The sequence below is a fragment of the Myxocyprinus asiaticus genome, chromosome 14 (genome assembly GCF_019703515.2).
Source record: "Myxocyprinus asiaticus isolate MX2 ecotype Aquarium Trade chromosome 14, UBuf_Myxa_2, whole genome shotgun sequence".
NCBI lineage: Eukaryota > Metazoa > Chordata > Actinopteri > Cypriniformes > Catostomidae > Myxocyprinus > Myxocyprinus asiaticus.
Window position 1 is genome coordinate 28,886,236 of NC_059357.1, and position 20,203 is coordinate 28,906,438.

Below are 20,203 nucleotides of genomic sequence, written 5' to 3' on the forward strand. Positions count from 1 at the left end.
CAGAGCTGTTTTGGTGGCACGAAGGGGACCTACACGATATTAGGCAGGTGGTTTTAATGTTGTTGCTGATTGGTGTATATAGAATTAAGATTGTTATTGCACTTTTCCAAATATTTAATTGGCCAAATTTAAAACCCTTGTTTTAGTGCAGTGGATGAGTGAGGATAGTGAGTAGATGGTTCTTCACTGTTGTCTGGGTCCAGGATGCATCTGGATAGATTAGCACATTGCTGAATTAGAATTAGGGCTGGGCATCAATACAGATTTCCCAATTTGATTTGATTCTGATTCACAAGCTCTCAAATCGTATCAAAATTGGAATCGAATTGAGAGCTTGTGAATCAGAATCAAATCACATTGGGAAATCTGATTCATTTGTGTATATTTCATTAATAATGTTACATTTATAATATCATTTTACATTTATTTATTATGTAATTTTGCCTACATATGGAGTTCTCTCTCAGGGAACATGGAACCTTCTAAGTTGGTACATTACAAAAAAAATTATAATTTTAAAAGATCACAATTAATCGAGAAATAATTTTTTTTCTACCAAGCCCAGTAGATTGTGCTTAACGTGGATGAATCTCCAGTTTTGAACCCTGTTTACACCTGTATTTAGGGTGCCGTTTTAAATGGCTCACCTGAATAGGATGTTAATACCATGTGTAAAGCAGACAGTTGTTTCCACTTCACATCAGGTGTTATTTAACTCACTTCACATGGCCTGAAGCAGAATAATGGTAAGTGTTCCCAGAAGTGATTGTTCGGTGGCCCTTTACGGATGTGACATAAAATCAATTCCTCAAATGTTAAAGTCATTAACACAATCTTTAAAAGATAGGGGGGACGACAGCACTCCACAAGTGACTGTGACTATCAAAAGTACAAAATGGATTATATTGCAGCCCTGAAAATTCTTACAGTCCTGCAACAACAGATAGAGGAACAGCTAATCATACTTTATCATTGGGGGGAAAGGGTCACCCAAAAATGAAAATGTTGTCATTTTTACTCAGCCTCATATCGTTTCAAACCCATATGACTTTCTTTCTTCTGTGGAACACAAAAAGCTGAATGTTGGTGCTGTTTGTTTTGTACAAGAAAATGAACATGCAATACAATTTCCATACAATATAGAAGAAAGAGCTTTCATTTTAGTTGGATATTCCTTTAACTGTGTAACAGTTGAAGTACAGTAGTTCATTGACAAGCATGACCAGAACATATTTGGAAGGCATGAGCAGAATTCAGCAAATTTATTTTTGCATTATTCTATTTGTCCAGCAACACATAACTAGAGCCTGCCTTTCATATCCAGGTCTGGTTTTTTTTTCCCACTTCAGCCTTTGCAGTGTGACTGAGGATATATGGCATATGTACTTGATGTTTACCTCAAATCCACTGCCTCTGCCAGCAGTAATTTGTGATTGCTGCTTGAGTCACCTCCACTTCAGCTCATTACCACAGGCTAAAGTGGGCCTTTAGGAAACACATTAGAATAAGAGGGCAGCCACGGACATACTCTGATTAGAGCGATTAGTTTTATTTGAGGTTGTGAGATCACAAGATCAAGTGAGGGCAAATCACTTGAACACAATACACGGGGCGGTGGCACTGCCTATTTCTTATCGACCATGGCTGGAAAAGGAAACAGAAATAAAAGTTATAGTAACTAGAATAATCTAACTCATAAAATTAACCCAATTAGACACAGCTGATACATGTGTAGTCAGTTATGTGTATTCAAATAATCTGAGAATAAACATCAAGTTGATTGTGACATCTATTGATGTTTGAGTTATAAGACAGCTGGAATAAATCATTTTGATGATTTATACATGAGAGTGCAGTTGCATATAAATATAAGTCCCTCTTGTAATGAAGTAATGCTCTTAAAGGGATAGTTCACCCAAAAATGATAAAAGTCATCATTCATGCTCACCTCTATACTAGCTATACGTTTAAAAAATGAGCTTGTTAGCTTCTTTAAAATAAATGTTATTGGCCATGGTTTTCCATCTCTGTTGAATTATGTTTATGTTTCCTAAATAGAAATATATGAAACACAGTAGCTGTTCACTGACTGTTTTTCTCTGTAGGTCACAGTCGTGTGCTTCTGCAGATCGCCGGTGTGGTGCCTAGTACTCTGCTTTTGGAGCTCTTGAGCTGCCCGTATTGTGTTAGGGCACTGGAAACCATGGACTTGGAGCTGAGTGATTCAGACTTCTCCAGGTCAGAAGGGGATGTGGTGTATGAGTTCTCCCACGGAGCTGAGTTCAAACCCAGCCGTTCATCCCATCACAAAATACTGGAGAAACGTAACCGATTGGTGCAGTACTGGGATGACTTTCGGGACAGATTGATACGCATAGTGGATAGCAAATACTTTAATCGAGGAATTATGATTGCCATCCTCATCAACACTTTAAGTATGGGGATTGAATACCATGAGCAGGTGAGTGCAAACATGGAGTCCCTCACACATGATATTATTTTTTGCTAACATTCCACATTTCACACTGTACAATATTTGCCACAATTTTGACCTTGTCTACATGATATGAAAAATAAATTTTTTTTTTGCGTTCCATTCACATTATGATCGACATATCAGAATTACATTGCATTCATTTTAAAGAATGAAAGGTCCACAGATTCACTCATCTGCTAGTTTTTGGATTCTTAAGCCAGGTGCGCACGATTTTTGCATCTGAGACAAATTTTGCTAATCTTAGTTTTCTTTCGTTGTAGGACAAAATTGACTGTCTTTGATCACTTAGTGTGACATGCTCATTGCCTATTAATTGCCACTCTTATGAATCCTAAGCCAATCGCATACCAGATGAGAAGCTTTTTGCCACGTCACAGGGTTGGACAACGCACAGGTATCGCACATAGAACACGTTGGTGCGGTGAATAGAGGTGGTAGTCCAAAACAGTAAATCTAATCACCATACAGCCAAAAGTTACATACGAAGGTTTTTGCACAGAGTGGCGTCGAGTTTACAGGTTGATGTTAAAAAAAAGCGGTGCAGCTGCACAAACTGAAGGATTAGAAAGGGCGAGGTTTATTATGCAATTTCTCTAAAGTAGCAAAGGTTTTATACAAAATGTCAAACCACAAAAAGACAAATTTGTTACTGAAAATACATTGTGTAGGCTATATAAAGGATACGTATCTTTTGAATTTTAGGACATTGTGTGATGTCCGCCAAATGCGTCTGGAGTGTTACCCCCTTTAGCCTCCAGTGAAGTTCTGACATTGTCTGAAATTTTCAGTCACAGTCCAGTGTGATAGGTACTTCGAAGGCAGTTTAATAAAGAACTAATAAGAGCATCAATTGATGACATGAGAGAAAGTGTGTGACAAAGAGAGACGAAGAAACGTTCAGTTACATATGGTCATTCTTGCTATATATATTATACATACAGTACACATTATGTTAATTTGTGTTCCCTTCATGCTATGATTGTACTTTCAACAGTGTTGGGTAAGTTACTTCAAAAATTGTAATCCACTACAAATTACTAATTATTTCTCTAAAAATAGTAATCAGATTACTTTACTAATTACTTTACTCTTAAGTTCCTTCCTAAAACACTTTTCTGCTCAACAAATTTAAAATAATGTCTATATTTCTTCCTTGCTCATTGTTGCACACAAGTCATACACTCAGCACCTCACATTTCTCCTTCACAATGACTCGTCATAGGGCCATAATTCATGTATCCTACATAAATAATAAATTAGATATAAGCATAACCCTATAATGTACTTTAAAAGTAATTACATTAATTGAAAGTCAGTAACTGTTATCTGATTACAAGAATTTAAAATACAATGCATTACACTACATTTTGACTAAAAGTAATTAGATTACAATTACTAACACCCAGCACTGACTATCAACATTACCTTGAGTTCGCTCTGAGGAATGAGCTGTCGACAAATTCCCATTTCACCAAGCTACGATAGACTTCAGACACTCAGACTTTATTTTCTTTTTCATGCGAAAAACATTACCAGTATTAGTGCATGTTCTTGCTTAGGTTTGTACCATTTTAGTGTTAATAAGGATGTCAGAACATGACCCAGTTGATGTTAAACACTTAGTCAACACTGTTAATCGCCACCAGAGTCCTAAGATGTATATTGCACATGAAAGACTTTACATTGATGTAGCACAGCCTGTCTTGCCTTTAACCCAAGATTGTACATCTTTGGGACATATCGTACAATTTGACAAGCAACAATTGTATAGTACAGAAAAAATTGCACAGTGTACACCTGGCTTTATATAGGACTTAGATTGCTTTAGTAATGATGGTTAGTTATGAAAAACATCCCATAAGAGGAAATGAAGGCCATTTGCTTCAAAGGACAAGTAGAACTGTTGACTTATGCCTGTCTTATATCAAAGTCCAAACGATGTATTCCTCAGCAGAATAGAATTGGTGTATGCACAAAGGTTAGCGCGCTATTTATTTTCATTCATAAACAATGGTGAGGATTCATAGCCTTATTGGGCCAACAGATCTCCCTGGTTATGTAACTGTGTTGTGCTGCAATGCTTCAGACCATACCTCTGTCTCTCTCCTGGCCTTGTCGTTGGAGATGTTATCACTCATGGTTTCATACCCAGACCTGTGGTTTGAGATTCAGCCAATCTGACAGAAGTCTTACAGGAAGGAATGTGTGTGGATTTTGGACATCTTATAAACTAGTTACGGTCTGCCATTTTCTGCAGCTGTTGTTGCGTTAAGGGTTACATTGAAGAACTCTGTGTCGGGTGGATAAACTGAACACATGAGGGGGAATTTCACATTTACTATTTTACATTCCTGACATTGTAATATCTTTAATAAATATTATTAAATATGTAGTGCATACTAAATATTAAATTTTTCTTAAGAACGTGGGTGGTAATCAAGTCAAGTCTTTTTTATTTCTATAGTGCCTTTCACAACACACATCGTTTCAAAGCAGCTTTACAGAAAATCAGGCATTAACAGAAGATAAAACGTCATGGTTACTGGTGTAACCTCCATTCCCTGATGGAGGGAACGAGACGTTGGTGTCGATGTAGTGACACTAGGGGTCACTCTTGGGAGCCCGAGACACCTCTGGTCTTTGATAAAAGGCCAATGAAAATTGGCGAGTGGTATTTGCATGCCACTCCCCCAAACATACGGGTATAAAAGGAGCTGGTATGCAACCACTCATTCAGGTTTTACGCTGAGGAGCCGATATAAGGTCCGGCCATTTCAGCGGGTAGTTCAGCATTGTGGCAGGAGGGACCAATGTCTCGTTCCCTCCATCAGGGAACGGAGGTTACACCAGTAACCATGACGTTCCCTATCTGTCACTCACTCGACGTTGGTGTCGATGTAGTGACACTAGGGGTCCCTATACAAAATGCCACAAGGCTGAACTGTGTTACATGAACTGGCGTTGTGTGGTGGGCAGACTTGCTGTGTGCCTCATAGCCAGCGCACCAGGTCGACACGTAACCTCCTCCAACACAGTTATGAGTGTCAAACGGCCCTTTTTGGGGACAAGTCGACTACCCAGAGATAGAGACAGGCTTAACGCAGTCGTGGCCTCCTTCCCCTTCTCTTTTTCCACTCCCTAAAAAAGAAGGGGGATTATCTGACTGGGCCGCCAGGTCTAGTCGGGGGGTGTCCCTCCCAAGGGGAGGACACCGCGGAGACCACACCAAGAGAGGGGGGGATATTTAAGTGGAAGAATACATCACATGGTCTTTCCAACCATGTGGAGAGCCTTCAAGGTAGATCCTGCCCAATGGGGGAGGAGTTACTACAACATGGAGACTGAGGGACTCTGCCCAAGGAAGACGCAGTTTGCCAGTAGGGAAACGAACTTGCGGAAGATATAGATCGCATGGGGTTAGCCTTACAGGGAACCGCCACATGTGGAGCACCTACCCAAGAACCGGGCTCTTAGTTAGCGCGTGTACTGGGCCGGCAGCGAGTCTCTCCGAAAACTCGACTGCCACAGGGCTCGGAGGAAGTCAACCAGGGAACAACTTTTGTGAACACTACTGGGAATTAACAGCGCACGTCTTCAGCTCAAAAGGAGGTGGAAGGCGCTATGTGCAAGTGATACACCCGGCCGGCTATCCCAGGCTTATCCGCTTGTGTTGCGTGCCACTACCTGGGACGAAACCGGTTCCACCCGGAGGTTGTAGAACCTTGCAAAGGTGTTGGGTGTTGCCCAGCCCGCTGCTCTGCAATGTCTGTTAGAGAGGCACCTCTGGCCAGGGCCCAAGAAGCCGCTACACCACGGGCAGAATGGGCTCGTAGCCCTACCGGGGTCGGCATGTTTTGGGCGAGACATGCCATAGTTATGGCGTCAATGAGCCAGTGGGCGATCCTCTGCTTGGAGACAGTGCTTCCTTTCCGCTGTGCACCAAAGCAGAAAAAGAACTGCTCAGAGATTCTAAAGCTCTGCGTGTGATCCAAATAGATGCGTAAAGCGTGCACCGGACACAGCAACGACAGGGCTGGGTCTGCCTCCTCCTGGGGCAGCGCTTGCAGGTTCACCACCTGGTCCCTAAAAGGAGTGGTGGGAACCTTGGGCACATAGCCCGGTCGGGGGTCTCAGGATCACGTGAGAATAGCCCGGACCGAACTCCAGGCACGTTTCGCTGACAGAGAACGTTTGCAGGTCACCTACCCTCTTGATGGAAGTGAGCGCAGTCAGGAGGGCAGTCTTCAAGGAGAGTGCCTTAAGCCCGGCTGACTGCAAAACTCAAAGGGGGCTCTCTGTAGACCCTGAAAAACTACAGAGGTCCGATGAGGGAACAAGGCGTGGCCTGGAGGGATTCAGCCTCCTGGCACCTCTTAGGAACCTGATGATCAGATCATGCTTCCCTAAGGACTTACCGTCGACTGCGTCATGGTGTGCTGCTATGGCAGCAACGTACACCTTCAAGGTGGAAGGGGACAGCCTCCCTTCCAACCTCTCTTGCAGGAAGGAAAGCACTGATCTGACTGCGCACCTCTGGGGGTCTTCCTGATGGGAAGAACACCACTTAGCGAACAGACACCACTTAAAGGCATACAGGCGCCTCGTAGAGGGAGCCCTAGCCTGAGTGAACGTGTCTACCACCGCAGGTGGGAGACAGCTTAGGTCTTCCGCGTCCCGTCCAGGGGCCAGACATGGAGATTCCAGAGGTCTGGGCGCGGGTGCCGGATGGTGCCCCTTCCCTGAGAAAGAAGGGCCTTCCTCAGGGGAATTTGCCCGGGGGAGCTGTCACGAGGAGCGTGAGGTCCGAGCACCACGTCTGGGCGGGCCAGTAGGGTGCTTACCAGGACGACCTTCTCCTCGTCCTCCCTGACCTTGCACAGGGTCTGTGCGAGCAGGCTCACTGGGGAAAACGCATATTTGCGAATGCCAGGGGACCAGCTGTGTGCCAGCGCGTCTATGCCGAGGAAGGCCTCGGTGAGGGCGTACCAGAGCGGACAGTGGGAGGATTCTTGGGAGGCGAACAGGTGCACCTGTGGCTGACTGAATCGACTCCAAATCAGCTGGACCACCTGAAGGTGGAGTCTCCACTCTCCCTTGAGGGTAACCTGTTGTTACGGCGCGTCCGCCGAAGTGTTGAGGTTGCCCGGGATGTGAGTGGCTTGCAGCGACTTGGTGCTGCTAACTCCGTTGGAGGAGACGGCGGGCGAGTTATGACATACAGCGGGAGCGCAGACTGCCCTGGCGGTTGACATATGCTACCGCTGCCGTGCTGTCTGTCCGAACTAGCACGTGCTTGCCCTGGATCAACGGCCGGAACCTCTGCAGGGCGAGCAGAATTGCCAGTAACTCGAGGCAGTTGATGTGCCAACGCAGCCGCGGACCTGTCTAGAGGCCGGCGGCTGCGTGCCCGTTGCCAACAGCGCCCCAGCCCATTTTGGAGGCGTCTGTCGTGACCACGACGCGCCTGGAGACCAGTTCTAGCGGAACACCTGCTCGTGGAAACGAGAGGTCGGTCCAAGGGCTGAAAAGACGGTGACAGACCGACGTAATGGCCACGCGGTGTGTCCCATGGCGCCATGCCCGTCTCGGGACTCGAGTCTGGAGCCAGTGCTGAAGCGGCCTCATATGCATCAACCCGAGCGGGGTGGCCACCGCTGAGGACGCCATATGCCCCAGGAGCCTCTGAAAATGTTTCAGTGGAACCGCTGTTTTCTGTTTGAATGCCTTCAAACAGGCCAGCACCGACTGGGCGCACTCGTTCGTAAGGTGCGCCGTCAAGGAGACTGAGTCCAACTCCAAACCGAGAAAAGAGATGCTCTGAACCGGGAGGAGCTTGCTCTTTTCCCAGCTGACCCGAAGCCCTAGTCGGCTGAGGTGTGAGAGCACCAGGTCCCTGTGTGCGCATAACCCGTCTCGAGAGTGAGCTAGGATTAGCCAGTCGTCGAGATAGTTGAGAATGCGAATGCCCACCTCCCTTAACGGGGCAAGGGCAGCCTCTGCGATCCTCGTAAAGATGCGAGGAGACAGGGACAGGCCGAAAGGGAGGACTTGTACCGATACGCCTGACCCTCGAACGCAAACCGCAGGAAGGGTCTGTGTCGAGGAAGGATCGAGACGTGAAAGTACGCATCCTTCGGGTCTACCGCCGCGAACCAATCTTGATGCCGGACGCTCGCTAGAATGCGTCTTTGCGTCAGCATCTTGAACGGGAGTCTGTGTAAGGCCCGGTTCAGTACTCGCAGGTCCAAGATTGGCCGCAACCCACCGCCTTTTTTCGGTACTGTACCAGTGGGTGGGGCCTCGCGGCGGGGCGGAGCTTGAGGTGCCACACCACATCGTGGCCGTGCTGAGTCCGAGGACATCGAAGCACTTACCTGGCTCCTTGTGACCCCCCTGGAACAGCCTGGGACGGGGGAGGAAGAGGCCTGTCCTCATGACCCGTGTAGACTGTCACATCGGGGGCGGATTTGTGCCACAGCTGGGTGCTCAGGGCGGGAGACCGCCGCTGGAGCGCCAACCTGCCAAATGGAGTGGTGGACGGTGGTCGTGATGCCAGCCGTACACACCGAATATGTGACCCAGGGAACAAGGAAACCACTCTTGCGGAGCTCTTGAGTACTGCAGCCACTTGGGCATGCAGCACAATTAAATGCAAAAGGTAACAAAAAGAAGATCTGCTTACCAGCTCCAGAGCAGCGGGTTTCGTTGTCCCTGGGTCGCCCATCTCAGGGGCGCTTCGAAGACCTCCGTGGGTTCTTCGGTGCCGGCTGTGAGACGGGTGGCGTCGGCTTCCTGCGGTGGGCTCCACGCCGGGGCCGGGCCGGAGGGGCAGGCTGCGGCGGAGCCGGTGCAGTCACCGCAGGGGGACGCCCTCAGTTATGAGTAGATGGGGTGCAGGATCTTGAGCCACGCTGGGGCAGGACAAGCCAGCTAGCATCCATCTACTGCTCTACCATCGAGAACTGCTGGGCAAAGTCCTCGACGGTGTCGCCGAATAGGCCCGCCTGGGAAATGGGGGCAGCAAGGAATCGTGTCCTGTCGGCCTCACCCATCTCGATCAGGTTGAGCCAAAGGTGGCGCTCCTGGACCACTAGTGTGGCCATCGTCCGCCCGAGAGACCGCGCCGTGACCTCCGTCGCTCGGAGAGCGAGGTCGGTTGCCGAGCGCAGTTCCTGCATCAATCCCGGGGTGGAACTACCCTCGTGCAGTTCCTTTAGTGCCTTGGCGGACTTGCAGGAGAGCCATGGCGTGCAGGGCGGAGGCGGCTTGTCCAGCAGCACCGTAGGCTTTGACCGTCAGTGACGACGTAAACCTACAGGCCTTGGACGGGGGCTTTGGGCACCCGCGCCAGGTGGCGGCGCTCTGCGGGCATAGGTGCACCGCGAGCGCCTTTATCCACCGGGGGATTGCCAAATAACCCTTGGCCGCCCCACCATCGAGGGTAGTGAGAGCGGGGAAGCTGAAAAGATCGGGACTGGGCAGTAAAAGGTGCCTCCCGTGACCTTGTCAGCTCTTCATGCACTTCCGGGAAGAAAGGAATGGGGCGGGGCGTGGCTTTGAGTGGCACCGCGAGCCCAGGAACCAATCACAGAGCCGCGAGGGTTCAGGGAAGAGCGGTGAAATCCACTCTAACCGACGCTCGCGGCTGTCCGGGAAAGCATGTCGTCATCTCCGCGTCAGCCTGTGACTGGGCGATCGACCCCGAAGGGAGGAGCCCAGCTGAGGCTTCCGACTGGACGAGCCCACTCTCCGATGCTGCGCTCGAGAGCTCATCACTTTCGCGGGCTCCGAATAAGAGGTCTAACTCGCCGTGAGACGAGCCGGCGGACTCACCCGGAAGCCCGATCGGGGCAGACGAGCGTGCTGGGGAATGGGAGGTCTGCGGGGGGATACCCGGCGGAGGCGGTCCCATTGGGGTCCCCAAATCGCCCCCAGTGCTAGCCGCGCTGGCCTCAAACCCGTGGGTAAAAGGACTGAGGCGGGAGCCTCTGGGGTGGCTCGCTTCCTTACGAAGGCGAGCCGCGACCGCAACGTTGCCATGGACACATTCTCGCAATGAGAATGTGACCATCCACGAACGCTGTCTCCGCGTGAGCAGTGCCCAGACACGAAAGACAGTGATCGTGACCGTTAGAAGGCGAGAGATAACGAGCACAACCAGGAATAACACACAATCGGAAAAGCATCTTTAAAAAGATGCGTCTTTAAAAAGACGTTCCGTGTGTGCGCTCTTTTAGAGAAATATATACTCTTTTAGAGGGGAAAAATGCTCTTTCAGAAAATATACTCTCTAGTTTTTCTGCCGAAGCGCCCAGGGGCATTCTCTGCAGTGCACCAGTGCAGAGGAGGGAGAAGCCGCTGAAATGCGCCGTCAGATCCAGCAGGTGAATGAACAGTAGTATTCATCTCAATGAGCATGACCGTTCGGCTCTGAAGAGAAAATCTGAATGAGTGGTTGCATACCAGCTCCTTTTATACCCGTATGTTCGGGGGAGTGGCATGCAAATACCACTCGCCAATTTTCATTGGCCTTTTATCAAAGACCAGAGGTGTCTCGGGCTCCCAAGAGTGACCCCTAGTGTCACTACATCGACACCAACGTCGAGTGAGTGACAGATAGGGAACTGTAATATCTATAATGTCTTAGAGTCATCATTGTGTAGTTTGATAAAATATGATTGTGAATTGTTTAAAAATAAGTAATTAAATAATAATTGTATTTATAACCCCAGTGAGCAAGTTGAAGGCGACTGTGTCAAGGAACACAAAACTCCATAAGATGTTGGTTAATGGAGAAAAATAACCTTGGGAGAAACCAGACTCACTGTGGTGGCCAGTTCCCCTATGATTAAACAACATGAATATAATGGCAATATTAGTTATGTATAGTGCAAGTCATAGTTTAAAATTATTAAACTAAGAAAGTGTTAAGGGTCAGTGTTTAAAACAAAGATTTTGTATGAACTGTAAGATTAATGACTAATGTCTTTGAAGTTCATCTTGGATTAACTGCAAAAGTTCACATAGATGCAATTGTCCTTGTTAGTTTGCTGATGAATAATGGTAATTGCCCTTGCAAAACTTGTCGCCATGATACTGGGGTGTTTTGCATGGTTACCAGGGCATTGCTGTGTGGTTGCGAAGCTGTTGTGAAAAATCCCTAACCCTTAAGTCTAAGCAATACAAACAGTGATGCATGTGAATTATTGCATTGGGTTTGACAACTGCATTGTGGGTAATATACAGTATGCATAAATGCTGTTATTTTGCTGAAAGGCAGTTTGGAGAGCAATTGGTGTTAAAAAATTTCTAACGATAGGGACAGGCTAGCCCAGCCAAGGCCTCTTTTCCTCTCTTTTCTCCCCAAAAAGAGTGGAATTTGTAAACCGACTGGGAGCCATAAGTGTCTGCATCGGGGGGTGTCCCTCCCAAGGGGATGACACCGCGGAGACCACACCCCGCCCAAAAAGGGGGGGGGGGTTTGAGTGGAATACGTCACATGGTCTTACAGAGTCTTGTCGGAAGTATGTCATGTGGAGAGGTCCCATGGTAGGTCCTACCCGTAGGGGGAGGAGTTTCTACAAAGCATGGCGTCCGGGGCAGAGGGGCCTCTGCCCAAGGAAGACACAGTTTACCGACAGGGAAACAATTTTGCAGAAGATATCACATGGGGTCGCCTTCGGGGAACCAGCACATGTGGAGCATCTACCTCAGTACAGGGTCTCATTAGCACACGTACTAGGCCGGCAGCGAGTTTCTCCGCAAACTTAACTGCCAGAGGGCTGAGGAAAGTCATCCAGGGATCACAGTCTGTGAACACGACTGGGAGTCAAGAGTGCACATCTTCAAAGGTGTTGGGTGCTGCCCAGCCCGCTGGTCTGCAGATGTCTGCCAAAGAGGCGCCACTGGCCAGGGCCCAGGAGGCCGCCACACTCCTGGTAAATTGGGCTCGTAACCCCGCAGGGGGTGGCATGTCCTGAGCCTGATATGCCATAGCGATGGCGTCAATGACCCAGTGGGTGATCCTCTATTTGGAGACAGCACTTCCTTTCCGCTGTCCACCAAAGCAGGCAAAGAGCTGCTCAGAGCTACTAAAGCACTGCGTGTGATCCAAATAGCTGTGTAAAGCTCGCACCGGACAAAGCAACGCCAAGGCTGGGTCTGCCTCCTCCTGGGGCAGCGCTTGCAGGTTCACCATCTGATCCCTAAAAGGGGTCATGGGAACCTTGGGCACATAGCCCGGTCGGGGTCTCAGGATCACGTGAGAGTAACCTGGGCCGAACTCCAAGCACGATTCGCTGACAGAGAACGCCTGCAGGTCCCCTACCCTTTTGATGGAAGTGAGTGCAGTCAGGAGGGCAGTCTTCAAAGAGAGAGCCTTAAGCTCAGCTGACTCCAAGGGCTCAAAGGGAGCTCCCTCTAGACCCCGAAGGACTACAGAGATGTCCCACGAGGGGACGAGACACGGTCTGGAGGGATTCAACCTCTCAGCGCCTCTCAGAAACCTGATGATCAAGTCGTGCTTCCCCAAGTACTTACCATCTACTGCATCGTGATGAGCCGAAATAGCGGCTACATACACCTTCAAGGTGGAGGGGGACAGCCGCCACTCCAGCCTCTCCTGCAGGAAGGAAAGCACTGATTCGAATGCGCATCTCTGGGGGTCTTCGTGTCGGGAAGAACATCACTTAGCGAACAGACGCCACTTCAAGGCATACAGGTGCCTCATAGAGGGAGCCCTAGCCTGAGTGATCATGTCTACCACCGCGGGTGGAAGGCCACTTAGGTCTTCCACGTCCCATCCAGGGGCCAGACGTGGAGATTCCAGAGGTCTGGTCGCGGGTGCCACATGGTGCCCTGTCCCTGAGAAAGAAGGTCCTTCCTCAGGGGAATTTGCTAGGGGGGGGGGCTGTCGCGTGGAGCGTGAGATCTGAGAACCACGTCTGGGTGGGCCAGTAGGGTGCACTAGGATGATCTGCTCCTCATCCTCCCTGACCTTGCACAGGGTCTGTGCAAGTAGGCTCACTGGGGGAAACGCATATTTGTGTAGTCCAGGAGGCCAGCTGTGTGCCAGCGCATCTATACCGAAGGGTGCCTCGGTCAGGGCGTACCAAAGCGGGCAGTGGGAGGATTCTCAGGATGCAAACAGGTCTACCTGTGCTCAACCGAATCGACTCCAAATCAGCTGGACTACCTGAGGGTGGAGTCTCCACTCTCCTCTGAGAGTAACCTGACGTGACAACGCATCCGCTGCGGTATGTGAGAGGCTCACTGCTGACTCCAGAGGAGGAGACAGTGGGTGAGTTGTGACATGCAACGGGAGTGTAAACCGCCTTGACAGTTGATGTATGCTACCGTCACTGTGTTGTCCAACCGGACCAACACGTGCTTGCCCTGGGTCAACGGCTGGAACCTCTGCAGGGCGCGCAGTACTGCCAACAACTCTAGGCAGTTGATGTGCCAATGCAGCCGTGGGCCAGTCCAGGAGCCGGCGGCCGTGTGCCCATTGCATACGGTGCCCCAGCCCATCTTGGAGGCGTCTGTTGTAACCATGACGCGCCTGGAGACCTGCTCTAGGGGAACCCCTGCCCGTAGAAATGCAAGGTCGGTCCAAGGACTGAAGAGGCGGCGACAGATCGGTGTGATGGCCATGCGATGTGTCCCACAGCACCATGCCAATCTCAGGACTCGAGTCTGAAGCCAGTGCTGAAGCGGTCTCATATGCATCAACCCGAGCGGTGTGGCCGCCGCTGAGGATGCCATATGCCCCAGGAGCCTCTGAAAAAGTTTCAGTGGAACCGCTGTCCTCCATCTGAATGCCTTCAGACAGTTCAGCACCGATTGCATGCGCTCGTTCATGAGGTGTGCTGTCATTGAGACTGAGTCCAACTCAAAAATGGGAAAAGATATGCTCTGAACTGGAGAGAGCTTGCTCTTTTCCCAGTTGACCCGAAGCCCCAGCTGGCTGAGGTGCTGGAGCACAAGATCCCTGTGTGTGCACAGCAACTCTCGAGAGTGAGCTAGGATTAGCCAGTCGTCGAGATAGTTGAGGATGCGGATGCCCACTTCCCTTAGCAGGGCAAGGGCTGCCTCTGCGACCTTCGTGAAGACGCGAGGGGACAAGGACAGGCCGAAGAGGAGGACCTTGTACTGGTACGCCTGACCTTCGAAGGCAAACTGCAGGAAGGGTCTGTGTCGAGGTAAGACCGAGATGAGGCAGTACGCGTCCTTCAGGTCTACTGCCGCGAACCAATCTTGATTCCATCAGCATCTTGAACGGGAGACTGTGCAAAGCCCGGTTCAGTATTAGCAGGTCCAGGATTGGTCGCAACCCACCGCCTTTCTTTGGTACGATGAAGTAAGGGCTGTAGAACCCTTTCTTAATCTCGGCTGGAGGGACAAGCTAGATCTCCGCATGCAAGGTAGCGCATGAAGCGGACGCCGCTGATCTGGGCGGGCGCCTGGCGAACTGCATCGCGTAGCAGAGTCGGACGGTCCGGGTCAGCCATCATGATGGGTTGGAAAGCACGAGCCATGCGCCCAAACTCCGGGCGAGGGGGACCAAGGGAATGATCATTTCGGATGTACCGGCGGTTGGGCCCTCATGGTGGGGCGGAGCTCAAGGTGCCACATAGAGGGGATTTAAGCTCTGTGGCCGTGCTGAGTCCAGGGACATCGAAGCACTTACCTGGCTCCTGCCGCCCATCATAAGATTGGCCAAGGAAGGGGGAGGAGGAGTCTCGTCCCCGTAGTCCACCGGAACCAATCCTGTGTGGGCGTGTTTGTGCCACAGCTGGGCACACAGGGGCGGGAGGTCCGCCGCTGGAGTGCCATACCTGCAAAAATTGGACAGTGGTCATGATGACAGCCGTGTGCACCGGACATGTGACCCAGGAAACGAGAAAACCACTCTTTTGTTGAACTTTTGGGTACCGCAGCCTCTTGGGCATGCGGCAGAAAATGAAACAAAGGATTCTCCTCCTGGCCCTCCACCGGGGGATGGAGTGGTCTGCTCACCAGCTCCAGAGAAGCAGGTCTCCTCGCCCTTGGGTTGCCCGTCTTAGGGGTGCTTCGAAGCCTTCCTCTGGTTCTTAGCGGCCGGCCGTGAGATGGGTGGCGTCTGCTTCCTACGTTGGGCTCCATGCTGGGGCTGGGCCATGGGGGCGGGCTGCGGCAGAGCCGGTGTTGTTGCTGCAGGAGGATGCCCTTGGCGACGAGCAGACGGGGTGCGGGGTCTTGAGCCGCGCTGGGGCAGGATGTGTTGAATAGCCTCCGTCTGCTGCTTCACCATCGAGAACTGCTGGGCAAAGTCCTCAATGGTGTTGCCAAACAGGCCAACCTGGGAGATGGGGGTGTCAAGGAACCGTGCCGTGTCAGCCTCTCTCATGTCGACCAGGTTGAGTCAAAGGTGGCGTTCCTGGACCACCAAGGTGGACATCGCCTGCCCGAGAGACCGTGCCGTGGCCTTCGTCGCCCGGAGAGCGAGGTCGGTCGCTGAGCGCAGTTCCTGCATCAATCCCAGGTCAGAACTACCCTCGTGCAGTTCTTTTAGTGCCTTGGCTTGGTGTACTTGCAGGAGAGCCATGGCGTGCAGGGCGGAGGCGGCTTGTCCAGCGGCACCGTAGGCCTTAGCCGTCAGGGACGACGTAAACCTACAAGCCCTGGACGGGAGCTTCAGGCGCCCATGCCGGATGGCGACGCTGTGCGGACACAAGTGCACCGTGAGCACCTTATCCACCTGGGGGATCACCGAATACCACCATCGAGGGTAGTGAGAGCGGGGGAGCTGAAAGACCGGGACCGGGCAGTAAAAGGTGCCTCCCAAGAAATTTTCAGCTCCTCATGCACTTCCGGGAAGTAAGGAACAGGGGCGGGGCGTGGCCATGGGCAGCGCCCCAAGCCCAGGAACCAATTGTCAAGCCACGAGGGTTCAGGGGAGAGTGGAGGGTTCCACTCTAACCCGACGCTCGAGGCCACCCGGGAAAGCATATCTGTCATTTCCACATCGGCCTGGGACTGGACGACCATTCCTGAAGGAGGAAGCCCAGTCGAAGCCTCTGCGTCCGAATGGACAAGCCCGCTCTCCGATGCTGCGCTCGATAACTCGTCGTCTTCCCAGACTCCGAACAAGAGGCCGAAGTCACTCTGAGACGAGCCGGCGGTCTCATCCGAGCGCCTGACCGGGGCAAGCAAGTGTGCTGGGAAATGGGAGGTCCGTGGGGGGATACCCGGCAGAGGTGGTCGCATTGATGTCCCCAAATCGCCCCCACTGCTAACCGGTACGGCCTTTCTTAAGAATGCGAGCCGCGACCGCAACGTTGCCATGGTCATGTTCTCGCAATGAGGACAAGACCCATCCACGAACGATGTCTCCATGTGGGCAGCGCCCAGAAGCGTAAGACAGCGATCGTGGCTGTCAGAAGCGGAGAGATAACGACCACAACCAGGAATAGCACACAAACGGAAAGGCATCTTTAAAAAGACGTTCCATGTGTGCCGCTCTTTTAGAATGAAAATATACTCTTTTTTTAGAATATACTCTTTTGTTGTTCTTCCGAAGTGCCCAGGGGCATTCTCTGCACTCCACGGGTGCAGAGGGGGAGAAGCCACTGAAATGCGCCATAAAATCCAGCAGATGAGGTGAATGAACTTGCGGATGAACTCAGCTTCAATGAATAGAACCGCTCAGCTCCGAAGAGAAAATCTGAATGAGTGGTTGCATACCAGCTCCTTATATACCCATATGTCCGGGAGAGTGGCATGCAAATTCCACTCGCCAACTCTCATTGGCCTTTTTTCAAAAAAGCAGAGGTGTTTGGGGCTCCCAAGAGTGACCCCTAGTGTCACTACATCGACACAACGTCGAGTGAGTGACAGATAGGGAACAGAAGAGGCTGTTATGGTGATTTTAGGGGTTTGGAGACTTCTTAACTTTAAAGAAATATTCTAAGTTATTTTTAATTAAATGTCCATCCATCTTTGGCGTGATGTCAGTTTCCACAGACAAAAATATTGCACCTACTTTTACCACACAGACTAATCCTTCAGTTTGTAAAAACAAATGGGAAACACATTTACAGTAATTTACATGGAATAGAAGCCTATTAGGCCAGAGGGGTGTAAAGCAGACATGCAAAAATATTTTTTTAATGCACTTGCAAGAATTTTTAATTACAGAAATGTTTGTTTTTAAGATTATTCCTTTATCAAGTTTCAAATCAACAAAATGTATTTCCCTACCTTCAATCTTAACCTAACCAATAGTGTCATTAAAAGTAAATGTGAGATGAGATATGCTCTCTATAAAATGATCTCTAGAATGAGAATGTTCCCTCCCTCTAATTATAAATACCAATTATACAGTAAATGCTGATTTAGTGCTACAACATTAAAGGGATAGTTCACCCAAAAATAAAAATTCTCAACATTTACTCACCCTCATGCCATCTAAGATGTGTATGACTTTGTTTCTTCTGCTGAGCACAAACAAAGATTTTCAGAAGAATATCTCAGCTCTGTTGGTCCTTACAATACATGTCTTCTGCAGCGATGTGATAGGTGTGGGTGAGGAACAGATCAATATTTAATTCCTTTTTTACTATAAATCTCCATTTTCACACTCTTTCACATATTGAAAGTGAAAGTGAAAGTGAAAGTAAAGGCTATTGGCTACATGTCAACACAGGGAAGAACTGTAGGTGCCAACTGTATATCCTGGAATATTCTTTAATTAATGTATGCATACTTTATTTGCATAAGAAAAGACGTCCTCAGTTATCACTGTGCACAATGTGACAGACAAGTTGTTTATTAAGCTATTGTCTTTCATTTAAAATAAAATTTTATGGTTTATCCATATAGATTTTTGTTCAGTGCGGTGCTGAGTGCTGCCAGCTATTGGAATACATTATCACCATATAGTTATTGAGGGAGGATTACAGTAATGAGATAAGGCTGGCTGCATTGATCTACGTACTGAATGCTCTTAGTACAGCTGGGAGAAAGATCAGCAACTCAGCAGAGTCTTGGCACTCTCCGGTCAATCAGCCACCTAATTGGATTTACATGGGGCCAATGACAGTCTTCATTACAGCATCAAAGTCAGTCAAGAGCCCACTGTGCGACCTATCACTGAAGCTGTTAGGTTTATGGACTAGTTTTGGCCACTAGAGGCCCTCATTGTGTATCATTTCAGTTTCCTGCCATTATATTATGTGTTATTGTCCTCACCTGTGCCTAATTTTCTGTGTGTATTTAAGTTGCTCTGTTCCTCTGTTCAATGCTCAGTGTATGATATGTTGAGACTGACCTCTCCAGTCTTTTGGTAAATCCCTCTTGTAATTTGTCTCTGGATATTTTTGCTCTGTTTGATTTACTGACTTTTGCCTTTTGTTGTCCAAATTTTTTCCCTTGAAGTTTTTTATTTTTATTTTTTATTTACCTTTTTGGGAAACACAAATTTCCCCTTTGAGGTTCTAAACCCTCTTTTGCTTTTTTGTATTGACTCCTTGGAACTATTTGGAGTTTCTATTTTGGAATTACTTAATCATTTTTTACATTGACTTCGTGGAACATTTTGGAATCTTCTATTGGAATTACTTTATAATTTTTTCTATTGACTCTTGGCATGTTTTGAAGTTTCAGTTTGGAATTACTTTATGGATTGTTCTGGAGTTACTTTCTGGACTAATTAAAAAGACATTTAGTGTATTCCCTGACTGAGCTCTCATCTCTGGAACTGGGTCCTCCGCCTTCTCCTACATTCAGCATTCACAGTCTAGTTCGAACCTTGGTCCTTACAGAAACACTGAGCCACAAAATGGACCCAGCAGATTCATCCAGTTCACAGGATCTTCTCGGGGCAGTTGCCCGTCAGGGGGCCGCCTTAGCCCAGCATGAGACCCTGATGGCTAAACACGATGGCCTGCTGTCTGACATCCTGACTTCTGTACAAGAGCTTTTTCGGCAACTGCCCACCACCCCTGATCCAGCCCCAGTCCCTGTGCATCAGTCAGGGTCACCTAACCCCAGTACCATACCTCCACCTCAGCACTTCTCAGGAGATCCTAGTGCTTGTAATGGCTTCCTCACTCAGTGTGCCCTTACTTTTGAGTTGCAGCCATCATCCTTTCCCTCTGACAGAGCCAAGATTGCTTATATTATCACCCTCCTCTCTGGAAGAGCCCGGTCCTGGGCCACAGCCATCTGGGAGGCATGCAGCCCCTTCTGTTCCAGTTATGCCTCATTTGTTGGGGAATTCAGACAAGTATTCAACCATCCTCTCCAAGGCCCAGAAGCCTCTAAGGAGCTTCTGTCCATCAAGCAAGGCAATCGTAGCGTGGCGGAGTATGCCATTCAGTTCCGCACCATCGCAGCAACAAGTGGCTGGGGCCAAGAGGCCCTTATCGTTTGCTTCCAGAACGGTCTCTCAGAGGCCATCCAGGATGAGCTTGCCACCAAAGACCCGCCCGACAGTCTAGAGGTCCTCATAGATGTGGCCATCCGCTTGGACAACCGGCTAAGAGAGAGAGTGTGTAGCCGTAAGCTTGTCAGCCCAACCCCTGTACGCCCTTTGGCTCAAGTCTTCCAAGAACCCCCCGAGCTTATGCAGTTGGGAGGTACCAGGATTCCCCCTGCTGAACGTGACCGTTGCATGAGGGAGCGGTGCTGCCTTTACTGTGGCCTATCAGGGCACTTTCGAGCTGC

At 49.5% G+C, this 20,203-nt stretch overlaps 1 protein-coding gene across 1 annotated transcript in view; it reads left to right on the plus strand.

The window, feature by feature from the left end:
- The window catches only part of cacna1ha (calcium channel, voltage-dependent, T type, alpha 1H subunit a), a 105,896-nt gene that overhangs the window by 46,812 nt on the left and 38,881 nt on the right, over window positions 1-20,203 (plus strand). Inside the window, exon 8 of the mRNA XM_051715927.1 lies at window positions 2,106-2,461. Coding sequence (XP_051571887.1) covers window positions 2,106-2,461 — 356 coding nt within the window. The remainder of the gene's footprint in view (window positions 1-2,105; window positions 2,462-20,203) is intronic.